This window comes from Otolemur garnettii, unplaced genomic scaffold (assembly GCF_000181295.1).
Source record: "Otolemur garnettii isolate 467f Iridium unplaced genomic scaffold, OtoGar3 scaffold00017, whole genome shotgun sequence".
In the NCBI taxonomy this organism is placed as follows: domain Eukaryota; kingdom Metazoa; phylum Chordata; class Mammalia; order Primates; family Galagidae; genus Otolemur; species Otolemur garnettii.
Window position 1 is genome coordinate 13702199 of NW_003852412.1, and position 12465 is coordinate 13714663.

Genomic DNA, 12465 nt, shown 5'->3' on the forward strand with positions numbered 1-12465 from the left:
CCCAAGTAGCTGGGACCACAGGCACCTGCCACAACGCCCAGATATTTTTTGGTTGCAGCCGTCATTGCTGTTTGGTGGGCCCGGGCTGGATTCAAACCTGCCACCTTAGGTGTATGTGGCTGGCGCCTTAGCCACTTGAGCCACAGGCGTCAAGCCTGTAATGAATTTTTTAAAAAGTAAATTTCTACTTGCTTCTTACTAGTATGCATGCTTAAATTTTAAAAACTTGTTTTAGAAAATTAAAAGAGGGCTGGGTGTGGTGGCTCACATCCATAATCCCAGTACCCTGGGAGGCTAAGGTGGGTGGATTGCCTGAGCTCAGGAGTTTGAGACCAGCCTGAGCAAGAGTGAGACCCCCCCATCTCTACTAAAAAAATGAAAAAGAAGATATCACTTGAGCCCATGAATTTGAGATTCATGTGAGCTATGATGCCACAGTACTCTACCAAGGGTGACAACATGAGACTGTCTCAAAAAAAAAAAAAAGAAGAAGAAGAAGAAAATTAAAGCATGAGAGAGAGACAAGATCTTGTTTTTTATTTTATGTTAAAAATTTCAACAGTTTTCTGGAGATGCCTTTCTGTTATGCTTCATTATCTGTAGGGAATTGATTAGAATCTTTTTCAGGCATTATTTCTCCAAATTTTTTTTTTTCTCTCTATTCTTACCTCTCTGAGATTCAAAAAAAAATTTTTTTACTGTTATTTATGACTAAGTGAAATGGCTTTTTCTATACTACTTTCAGATGGAGAGGATTGGACAGGCTAGCTTTCCTAGCTTTGTGGCTCTAGGACCCCTTCTCTTGTTATGGTATGTGGTATTCAGGAATGTACTTTGAGAGAACCTTTTTTCTTCTATTTTCCTATTTTTATCTTGACCAGGATTTTTTTTTTTTTTAAATCTTCTGTGTTATTGGTATTTTGTGCCAGATAATCTTTGCTGTGGGGAGTTCGTGCAGTGTAGGACGTTCAGTGGGATCATCCCTGGCCCTCTACCTACTAGATGCCAATGGAATTCCCCTCTGCCCTAGCCAAAAATGTTTCCAGACCTTGCGTATGTTCCTTGGAAATCTGAGTCATTCTAGAACTTTCCTTTGCCCCTAGTGGCCCTGTATTGCCTAGTTGGAGTTTTCTTCCTGGCAGTTTCTGCTTGGTGTGTCCTTTGTATTTGTCATTTAGCTTTGAGATTTCTTAACTTTCTGTGATCCCTTGCATTTACCTATGAGTTGTACCCTGAGAAGCTGTTCTTCCACATCTAGTTTGGCCCTTTGGTTTGGGGGATTAGGGAAGAAGATAGTACTTGCACACAATTTGATTTCTGGGTGTCTGGTTTTAGGACAGTCTAAAATTTCTTTCCCTTATAGTTTTATATGATGTGGGCTTGCTGCCATTAGTATTTGGCCTTAATATTTGGGGTTCACAAAGGATACTGAGTCATTTAATCATGTATTTGTTGGCCATGTTTTGGTTTGGTTTGATCTGTTTTGATTTATTCTCCTAGTTGCACTTTTGATTTGTGGGGCTTGGACCTAGGGATATTAAAAAATTATGTCTTTCATTTCCGAATTTCCTTGAATGCCTCTGGCTTCTTAAAATAAGTATTTTAAAGATGATAAAAGAAAATGTTTAAAATGATGAGTGATAAAAATCCTCTTTTCTTTTTTTTTGGAGATAGACTCTTACTCTCTTGCCCTGGTTAGAGTGCCATAGTGTCATAGCTCGTGGCAACCTCAAACTCCTGCTCTCAAGTGATCCTTCTTGCCTCAGCCTCCCTTGTATCTGGGACTACAGGTGTGTGGCACCACATCTGCTGATCTTTCTCTTTTTAGTAGAGACAAGGTTTCACTCTCAGCCTGGTCTTGAACTTCTGAGGTTGAGCAATCCACCTGCCTCAGCGTCTCAGAGTGCTAGGATTACAGGTGTTAGCCACCATGCCTGGCCTTTTTTTTTTTTTAATGGGTGATACTTTTGCCTGGTCATGGACTATGTGGAAGTCTCAGAGAGGGAGAGATTGAAAACGCAAGAATGAAACTAAAAAACTGATGGAGATGTTTGTACCCTTAAGGGGGCCAAACAACTTGGACACTAATTAGTAATAGAGGGATTAATTAGGTTTATACAAGGGAAGAGGATAGTTTGTCTGACAGAAGTAAAGAGATAAAATTTCAGCTGGGCACAGTGGCTCACGCCTATAATCCCAGCACTCTGGGAGGCTGAAATGGGTGGATTGCCTGAGCTCACAGGTTCCAGACAAGCCTGAGCAAGTGTGAGACTACATCTCTAAAAATAACCAGGGGTTGTGGCAGGTGCTTGTAGTCCCAGCTACTTGGGAGGCTGTGGCAAGCGAATCACTTGAGCCCAAGGGTTGGAAGTTGCTGTGAGCTATGATGGCATGGTACTCTTTAGGGGTTGACAAAGTGAGATTCTATTTTGTAAAAAAAAAAGGTAAAATTTCATTCAGATATGTTAATTTGTCTTTGGGAGGCTGAGGAATATCACATACATTTATCTGGTATTTTCAGTTTTCTTTCTAAACTTTAATATGAGCTTAATCTGCTAGAGAAAATGAGATAGATAAGTTTAGAGGGTTTGAGGAAGATAGTATAGATTTTGAAGATGGTGAAAAACGTGAGCCCTGTGTAATGAGAGGCTTGGAAATAATTGCTGGGTGATGCTAGGGGCCTACCTTAGACTGATCTTAGACTACAAGAAAGACTCCAGTTTTATGGTTTGTTTTTTTTTCAGGTTTATCTCTTAGTAGATTAGATGTGAGAGCACAGAAGGTGGTTTTCGTATTGACCTAAGATGAAGATTTTGCAGGACAGGTATTAGAACATGACAGGGGGATATTGTTGCTAAGATGTGATAAAAATGGTTCAGGGGATGTTTTGTGGGGGAAAGACTGCATAGGGAAGGAAATCACACCGTTTAGGTACTGATGGTTGGGAGAAAAGGGAAGATTCAAGGGAATCTAGATCTCTTGCGGTATAAGGGGATGAGGGTAAGGGGATAAGAAAGTGAGAGTTGGGCTTGGCGCCTGTGGCTCAAGTGGCTAAGACGCCAGCCACATACACCTAAGGTGGTGGGTTCAAATCCAGCCTGGGCCTGCCAAACAACAATGACAGCTGCAACCAAAAAATAGCCAGACATTGTGGCGGGCGGGCGCCTGTATTCCCAACTACTTGGGAGGCTGAGGCAGGAGACTCGCTTGAGCCCAGGAGTTGGAGGTTGCTATGAGCTGTGATGCCACGGCACTCAGGGGGACAGCTTGAGGCTCTGTCTCAAAAAAAAAAAAAAAAGTGAGAATTGTATGGAAAATTGAAGCCAAGGTAGTACATTGGAATTTAAAATTTCAGAGATAGAACAGTTACGGTTTATTGCAAAGCCCACATGAAAGCTATAGAAGTGTACATTGGTGAAAAATGTTGGAGTAAAAAGCATCCAGAAGCTACTATGTTGTGATATGTTGCTCATTACAGAGAAGGACGTCACCTATGGTGAATGATGTCAGGAGTTGGGCTGTAGGGGAAAGTGTGAACCAGTAGATAAGCAGGGGGTCAGTAGATGGCAAGGTGAAGTCAGGGTTCAGGGCAGTGTAAAAGAAGGGAGAGGAGGATGGTTCCCATGGATATCAAAGACCAGGGACTTGGGAAGTCTGTTTTATTTGGTATTTCTGGGTGTGGGAATACGTGGGGTTGGGCAAACTTCTTCAAAGGGCCAGACAGTAAATATTTTAGGCTTTGTCTCTTACATGTAGTTTCTGTTGCAATTTCTTATTTGTATATTTGGTTTTATAATTCTTTGAAGATAGAAAAAATGTTCTTTGCTCATGGGCCATACAAAAACAATAACCAAGAGTTGTAGTTTGTTGACCTGTGGATTATGTTCGTTATGGGTTTTATGTGACTGTACTTTTCTAGGTGTGTAAATGATATTTTACTTTGTAAAATTTATACATAGTTTTTCAAGCTGTTCCCTGACCTGTACATGAGTAACAGTAGTTTTGTACTGAAAAGTGGTAAAAAGATAATCATTATTTGTTTTAAAAATATTTTTGGTAGAATTGATTTAGTCTTTTCAGTGTGGTAATTCCTTGAACATGTCTGAATGAAACTTTTACTCTTTTTTGGGGTGGATTCAAGCTGAGTCAGCAGATACTGGAGTTATTTGAAACATGTCAGCAGCAAATAAGTGATTTAAAGAAGAAAGAACTCTGTCGAACACAGCTACAAAGAGAAATTCAGCTGTTATTTCCACGTAAGTTTCTCTATTGTGCATGTTCTTTATATGTATTCTTATTTTATATTTTGAATAATCTTACATAAATTTTTTCTGTTTCTCAGAAAGCAGGCTTTTTTTGGTTGGATCCTCTTTAAATGGATTTGGTACCCGGAGCAGTGATGGTGATTTATGCCTTGTTGTTAAGGAAGAACCAGTAAGTAAGGAAATACTTATTCCAAGTATTTCTCATGTTAACTCAGTTAAGCAGTTTTATATAAAAATCATTGAGGGGGCAGCACCTAAGGCTCAGAGAGTAGGGCGCCAGCCCTATATACTGAAGGTAGTTCAAACCTGGCCCCAGCCAAACTGCAACCAAAAAATAGCTGAGGGGTTGTGGCAGGTGCCTGAAGTCCCAGTTACTCTTGAGGCTGAGGCAAGAGAATCGCCTAAGCTCAGGAGTTGGAGGTTGCTGTGAGCTGTGACGCCATAGCACTTTACCAAGGGTGATGAAGTGAGATTTTGTCTCTTAAAAAAAAAAAAAGTCATTGAGGGCTGGGCACTGGGGCTCAGGCTTATAATCCTAGCACTTTGGGAGGCTGAGGCGGGTGGATAGCTTGAACAAAAGCGAGACCCTGTCTCTACTTAAAATAGAAAAACTAAGGCAAGAGGATAGCTTGAGCCCAAAGAGTTGAGGTTGCCGTGAGGTGTGGACACTACAGCATACAGCACTCTACCCAAGGGGACAGCATGAAACTCTGTCTCAAAAAAAAAAAAGTCAATGAGGAAAAGAAGTAGGATTGCTGTAATTACTTCTTTGGATTTTCTCATTACTGTAACCCAGGAAGTGCTTCCCTTTCTTTTAAGTCGTGTGCAAAATAAGCATAATAGGAACTATCAGTTCTAAGTTTTTAAAGTGAGATGGCTTCACTATGTGCTTGTAAGGAGCTCTGCCTCGGTTTTGTTGGCTGTGTTAAGAGTCTGCAGTGGAGAAGAGGAGCAGAGGAGCGTGTGGCAGTATTATCTTCTTGATGTATTTCCTTTCCATTTGAATTCTTAGCAATTCTGGTTTTAATCTTTTTTTCTTCTTCTTGAAAATGTTACAGGGCTTGGTAGTCTTGGGAGAAACAAAAAGATGTTACTGACACTTAAAATAAGATTATTCTGATTCATTACATTTAGTATATTATCCTCTGGCATTTTGACTTTATTTTTTTCTTTGGCAACCAAATTGTGTTATTTAGTGTAGGTTAAATATTCCTTATCTGAAATGCTTGGGCCTGGAAGTGTTTTGAAATTCAGATTTTGAGATATTTGCATTATACCTGTTGAGCATCCCTAATCTGAAATTTGAAAATGCTCCAGTGAGCATTTTCTTTGAGCATGATGTCAGCATTCAAAAAATTTCAGATTTTGGAGCATTTTGCATTTCTGAACATTTCAGATTGTTGGATTAGGGATGCTCAATTTTTATTAGATTTATTTGAGTTTCCTGTTAACTGATAGCCTTGTGTACACGTTAATACCACAATAATTGGTGTTTATTGTGCTGACTGAAGCAGCCTCCGTAAGATACTGAGATCTCTTCTGAACTACCAAAGATTAAATGGAATGTAATTTTGATATGTGTGTTTCACGTCTTCAAAAATGCAGAACATTCATTTGGATTATAGTGTATATATTTATTATTCATATTATTCCACTAACAAAAATGACGTCTAGTTACTGCAAATCAGAAGAAAACTTATTTTAGGAAAGAAGCTCTGGCATTTATCTAGGCTTTGAAATCATGTAAAGGAAAAGTTTTAAAAAAACTCTAAAATTACCAACAGGGTAGAGAATACATTCGTCCACTCTGATAGAATAGATACGAGTATTAACAGTTTTTTGTACAATTGGATTATACTCAGGCACATTACCTCAGTCCTCCAGTTTTATTCACATGTCTAAATTGTTGTCATAGCTTATACTAAAATTGAGACAGTTTAGATATAAACCTGTCTTTAAGGAGCTTATCATCTGTATAGAGAGGTAAAACAGAGTATTAAAATTCTTTTTATTTTTGTTGAAGATTGCTTTTTATACTGAAGGAAACAAATGACGTATATAGCTATTTCAGAATTTTTTTAATGTTTTATTCTCTCTCTCTCTCTATATATATATATATTTTTTTTTTTTTTTGAGACAGAGTCTCAAGCTGTTGCCCTGAGTAGAGTGCTGTGGTGTCATAGCTCACAGCAACCTCAAAGTCTTGGGCTTAAGCAATTCTCTTGCCTCAGCCTCCCAAGTAGCTGGGACTACAGGCACCTGCCACAATACCTGGCTATTTTTTTGTTGTAGTTGTCATTATTGTTTTTAGCTGGCCCAGGCCAGGTTCAAACCCAACCAGCCTTGGTATATGGCTGGCACCCTACCTACTGAGCAACAGGTGCTGCCAATATATTATTATATTTTTATTATTGGTTGTCATAGACTTGTTTCTGTATTTCTTTTCTTTCTTTCTTTTTTTTTTTTTATTGAGACAGAGTCTCAAGCTGTTGCCGTGGGTAGAGTGCTGTGGTGTCACAGCTCATAGCAATTTCAAACTCTTGGGCTCAAGCAATTCTCTTGCCTCAGCCTCCCAAGTAGCTGGGAGTATAGGCTCCTACCACAATGCCTGGCTAGTTTTTTGTTGGCAGTTGTTATTGTTGTTTAGTTGCCCCAGGCCAGGTTCAAATCCACCAGCCTCGGTGTATGTGGCCGGTGCCCTACCCACTGAGCTACAGGCGCCGCCTGTTTCTGAATTTCTTAAAAAATTATGTTTGAAATTTAAAATCAGGTATAGGTGCTATAATCCTAGCACTCTGGGAGGCCAAGGTGGGTGGATTGCTTGAGCTCATGAGTTCAAGACTAGTCTGAGCAAAAGCAAGAACCCATTTATACTAAAAATAGAAAACCGAGGCAAGAGGAACTCTTGAGCCTGAGTTGGAAGTTGCTGTTGGAGTTGGAGCTATGATGCCAAGGCACTTTACCCAGGGCAATAGCTTGAGACTGTAGATATGAAAGGCAGCATTGGAAGTTGACTTTTTGAATAATGTAATTTAACGTATGTTGAAAAATAACTCTCCACAAGATAAACCTTGTATGTTTTCTTTTTCTTGCAATACTTTAAGAAAATGAAATGCAAAGCTTAGAAAGATAATGAAAAAACACTTTATTTTTAACTTTTCAGTGTTTTTTTCAGGTAAATCAGAAGACTGAAGCACGGCATATACTCACCTTACTCCATAAACACTTCTGTACTAGACTTTGTAAGTGTGACATGCCTTCACGTTCATATGTCATCTGACATAACTATTGATTTAAAATGTCCCTCACTTTATTTTCTGGTAAGAATTGTTTATTCTTGTCAGGATAGGTATCATGTAGATCCTTTTTTTCAAATGAATTCCTTTTAAGTTTTGATTAAAAAGAAGTAACCATTCAATATATCTTTATAGAGCTTCCTTGCAAAATATCCCACTGAATGCATTGGGGGATTCAAAACTATGTAAGTTTTTCTTTTTCTCAAAAGGGTATAGACTCTTGGGAAAATTAAAGCATGAATATAAATAGACGTAATGCAAAATATCTGTGAAAAACCTAAAGAGTGTTACAGGTAATGTCCTGTAGGACTTGATGTGAGGGAGAGAGAATCTATTTTGCTATGAAGTGTATCTTTACTTGCTTTAAAATATTATCACTGAACATGAGGCCCAAATGTCTTAACTACAAAAAATTGTTGACTTATGCCATTTTATTGTAAGATTTTACTCTTTGAATAAACTGATTCTAAACAGATTTTAATCTGTTATTCCATCTCAAATAATAACATTTTAAATTTTTACAGAGTCTTGGAGAAAGTTGAAGTCATACTAACTATGTGATATTGGAAAGACATTTTGTACATTTATTCATTTATTATAACAGATAACTTATTATTTGCCAGGCTTTGAGCTGGAAAATAGAAAGTCAAGTAGCAACTTACTGCCCTTGAAAACCTGATATTTATTGTGGGAGAGAAATAAACCAAGGGACTTGTTTCAGTGGACTTAAAATTTTGCGTCTGTAAAATAAAAATAGTAATTCATACGTTAAGTGGTTTTGTAATAGCTGTTATTAGAATCATAAAATGTTAAAGTAGATGAGACCTTAGAGATTATCTAATTTAAAAGAAGAGTTTTTTCCCTTTTGGTTATTGTTTTTAATAGTTGAAGAGACTGATGAGTGGATTCGGTAACATGCTTGGAGCATAGTTTGTTGGTGTATTGTTACTCATAACTTTTAACTCTGATCTTGTTTTTCATTACGCTTCACTGAATTCCTACACATAAATTTTATTTTGAAGCTAGATGTATTTTATAATTTTGGTAGTAAAAACATAACAAAATTTTGAGGTTTTAAAAAGAATCTGGTACTATTTTATTCTGTAGTCACAAAATTTAAAAGTTGCTCATTTTGTGATTTTTTTAAATACATTTCTGTATTTTCCTTCTTTTGCCTACAATAAACATTAATCTAAACTCAAATTTTTTCTATAAGTTTTATACAGTAGAAAATATGTATATATGTATTTTTACCTCATAGAGGTCATACTTCAGTGACTGTGTCCCAGCCCGAGTATCATGTTGCAAAGCATTTCCATATTTAAGCCTCAGTAAATATGCTTTCTGAGGTTACCACAGTATCTTACTCTGTGCTATCTTCAGACTCTAGCTATTCCTCTGCCAGTAGCCTAGTTATTTTTTCACTCTTATAAAGGTCTGATGAACTTCTTTATAGATAGTATGTATTAGACCACATTCCTGAAAATAATATAAAACCTCCACATGGCAGGCTAAGGTATTACTGGACCCTCCAATCTTAGAAGAACGGTGTTATTGGACCCTCCAGTCTTAAAAGAATTTAATAATAATGTCCTCACTTATTTGTTTTATTTCTCAAAGACAACATTTTCTTAAATGGTTTTAGCTTAGCAAAGTACTATTTTTAAAACAATGGATTGGAACGCTGTAAATTTGGGAAACATTTGCATGTATTTACATTATCTTTTATCTTTTAGCTGGCTACATTGAGAGACCTCAACTGATTAGAGCAAAAGTGCCAATTGTGAAGTTCAGGGATAAAGTCAGGTCAGTAATTACTGAATTTTCTTTTTTCAGTTGCTTTAGATCATTTTTAGATATTCATCTAAAATCAAGAAATACATGTTATAGCAAGTAGCTTATCTTCTTCAGTTTTTAGAAATCACTTGACTTAGTATTTCAAATAATTTTTAAAAATAGTCTGAACAGTTCTTTCATATGCTTAACCCTACGTATTCTGCTTGACATTCTGATTATTCAAGACAATTCAGTTTATATACATGTTTAGATGTTAGATTTTTAAATGATTTCTTGCCTTTTGGAAGTGCAGTGCTCAAGAATGTAGTTTAAGGTCTGTTGTAAATGCAACTATGATTAAACAAGTTATATTTCATATAATGAATTGTACATATAATACCCAGGGTAATAAATATAAAAGAAAAAGCAAGATATATTTGTTCCACTTAAAGATTTATATTCATTTATTTAAACTGGGTTGGGTTCTGAATTTTTATGAGCACTAGTATTATAATCTTTTCATATAAAAAAGAATCTTTTCATATAATATCTGAATTTAAAGTGTAAATAGGTGTTGATATTTTTATTAGTGAAAAATGAATGATAAATCATGTTTATCAAGTTTAGTTTTACAAAAGTAATACTTAAATTATATGCATAAACACCAAGTTGATCCTTATTCTTGGATTCCATATTTACAAATTTAGCCTACTTGCTAGAGTATTTTTGTAAACCACCCCTCTCACTTTCTGGTCAATATTTACATGCTTTAGTGGTCATTCTTAGAGATAACATAGAGTGGCAAAAATTTTGAATTGCCTAATTCATGTTCCTAGATAAAATAAGGTGACACTCTGCAAACCAATGTTTCTCTCATAGTCTAGTGTCTAGTTATTGCTACGTTTTTCTTTTTTTTGAGACAGAGCCTCAGCCTGTTGCCTTCTGTAGAGAATGCTGAGGCATCACAGCTCACAGCAACCTCCAACTCCTGGGCTTAAGCAATTCTCCTACCTCCATCTCCCAAGTAGCTGGGACTACAGGCACCCGCCACAATGCCCAGCTATTTTTTGGTTGTAGCCATCATTATTGTTTGGCGGGCCCGGGCTGGATTGGAACCCACCAGTTCAGGTGTATGTGGCTGGCGCCTTAGCCGCTTGAGCCGTAGGCTCAGCCTATTGCCATGTTTTTCACATTGTATACTTTTTTTGCTGTTTAGAGTGGCTCTCAAGCATAGGTGTGGTGTCCCCAACTGTAAGAAGGTTTGTGATGTGCTCTGTGGAGAAAATGTTTGTTAGATAGGCTTTTTTCCAGGCATCAGTACAGTGCTTTTGGCTATGAGTTCACTGTTAATGAATCAACTGTATATATTAAATAAATAAATTGTCTTTAAACAGAAACACATTAAACAAAATTATTTATTAATAAGTTTATGAAAATGATGTGACCAGCCTAGCAGAAACCTGACCCTATGTTTACCCGATGAGCAGTGGTACAGTACTTACAAATTCAGTGTTTAGAGTGACTTCATAGAACATAACTATTGTGAATAGTGAGAATTGATTGAATATACGTACTTTATATATGTGATTTTTAAATATATTTTTATTAAATAAACCTTAATGCCTGGCTGAAGACTTCCTTTTCATTCACCTAAACATCCATCAGATCTATAAGTATTTATTGACTATCTGCCAAGTAAATGATGTTAAGAGTTTCCTAGGCTGGGTGCAGGTGACTCACGTCTGTAATCCTTGCACTCTGGAAGTCCCAGGTCGGAGGATCACTTGAGCTCAGGAGTTCACGACCAGCCTAAACAAGAGTGAGACCCCATCTCTACTAAAAATAGATAAATGAGTTGAGTGTTGTGGTGGGCACGTGTAGTGCCAGCCTTAGGAGGCTGAGGCAGGAGGATCGCCAGAACCCAGGAGTTTGAGGTTGCTGTGAGCTAGGCTGATGCCGAGGCACTCTAGTTTAGGCAACAGAGTGAGACTCTGTTTCAAAAAATTAAATAAAAACAGATCTATAGCCTTTTGGTCCTATTTTGCATCCTTGGCTAGAATCTGGGCATTAACTTAGTGATTAGAAAAGGAGCTAAAGTTTTATTTATTTTTTTAACAGTTGTGTGGAGTTTGACTTGAATGTAAACAACATTGCTGGAATAAGAAACACATTCCTTCTCAGAACGTATGCATACCGTAAGTTTTTGGTTTGTTTCTAATTAATTATCAGCTTCTGTTTTTTCCCCTTACTTCTTTCCTTTTTAAAGATGTGTGTAGTAAATAGTGACATCTTGTTAGTTTAAGTATAATAGAGTCTTATTTGCATTATGTTGCTACACTAAAATAATTTACTACTAGAGTTATAGGTAAATCAAGTGCATTTAAATAACTGATAATTTTTAAAAGGTAACTAAGTTAAATTTTAGAAGTAAGACATATTTATGGGCTTGGCGCCTGTGGCTCAAGCAGCTAAGCTGCCAGCCACATACACCTGAGTTGACGGGTTCCAATCCAGCCTGGGCCTGTCAAACAACAATGATGGCTGCAATCAAAAAATAGCCGGGCATTGTGGCGGGTGCCTGTAGGTCCAGCTACTTGGGAGGCGGAGGCAAGAGAATCACTTGAGCCCAGGAGTTGGAGGTTGCTGTGAGCTGTGATGTTACAGCACTCTACCCAGAGTAACAGGTTGAGGCTCTGCCTCAAAAAAAACAAAACAGAAAGGAGACATATTTATGGTAAGCACAGTGTTTAATGTACAGGGAGGCAATGCCCTTTTTTGGAATGGAGTTGGGAAATGATGTAAACTTTTAATGAAACTGTAATATCTTGTTATCATTTTTAAGTTTTAATTTTACTTTCAGTTGAAAATCGAGTTCGTCCATTAGTGCTGGTGATTAAGAAGTGGGCAAGTCACCATCAGATAAATGATGCCAGTCGTGGTACTTTAAACAGCTATAGTCTTGTATTGATGGTTTTGCACTATTTACAAAGTAAGTATAATGGGTTTTTCCTCACTTATAACTGAAATGCAGTTAAACTTCATTATGATGTTTTCCTTATAGACTGTATATTTAAGTAATATTGTTTTAAAAAGTTCTGGATAACATTCATAAGTCTGTATTTCAAATT

General features: G+C 37.1%; 1 protein-coding gene across 3 annotated transcripts in view; it reads left to right on the forward strand.

The window, feature by feature from the left end:
• PAPD4 (poly(A) RNA polymerase D4, non-canonical) overlaps nt 1-12465 on the forward strand; it is a 79524-nt gene that overhangs the window by 26843 nt on the left and 40216 nt on the right. For 2 of the 3 annotated variants that reach the window (XM_023510897.1, XM_023510898.1), the window contains exons 6-11: nt 4142-4256; nt 4343-4434; nt 7429-7507; nt 9298-9367; nt 11456-11532; nt 12198-12326. In XM_023510897.1, coding sequence (XP_023366665.1) covers nt 4142-4256; nt 4343-4434; nt 7429-7507; nt 9298-9367; nt 11456-11532; nt 12198-12326 — 562 coding nt within the window. The remainder of the gene's footprint in view (nt 1-4141; nt 4257-4342; nt 4435-7428; nt 7508-9297; nt 9368-11455; nt 11533-12197; nt 12327-12465) is intronic. The other variant, XM_023510899.1, reaches the window with a different exon arrangement.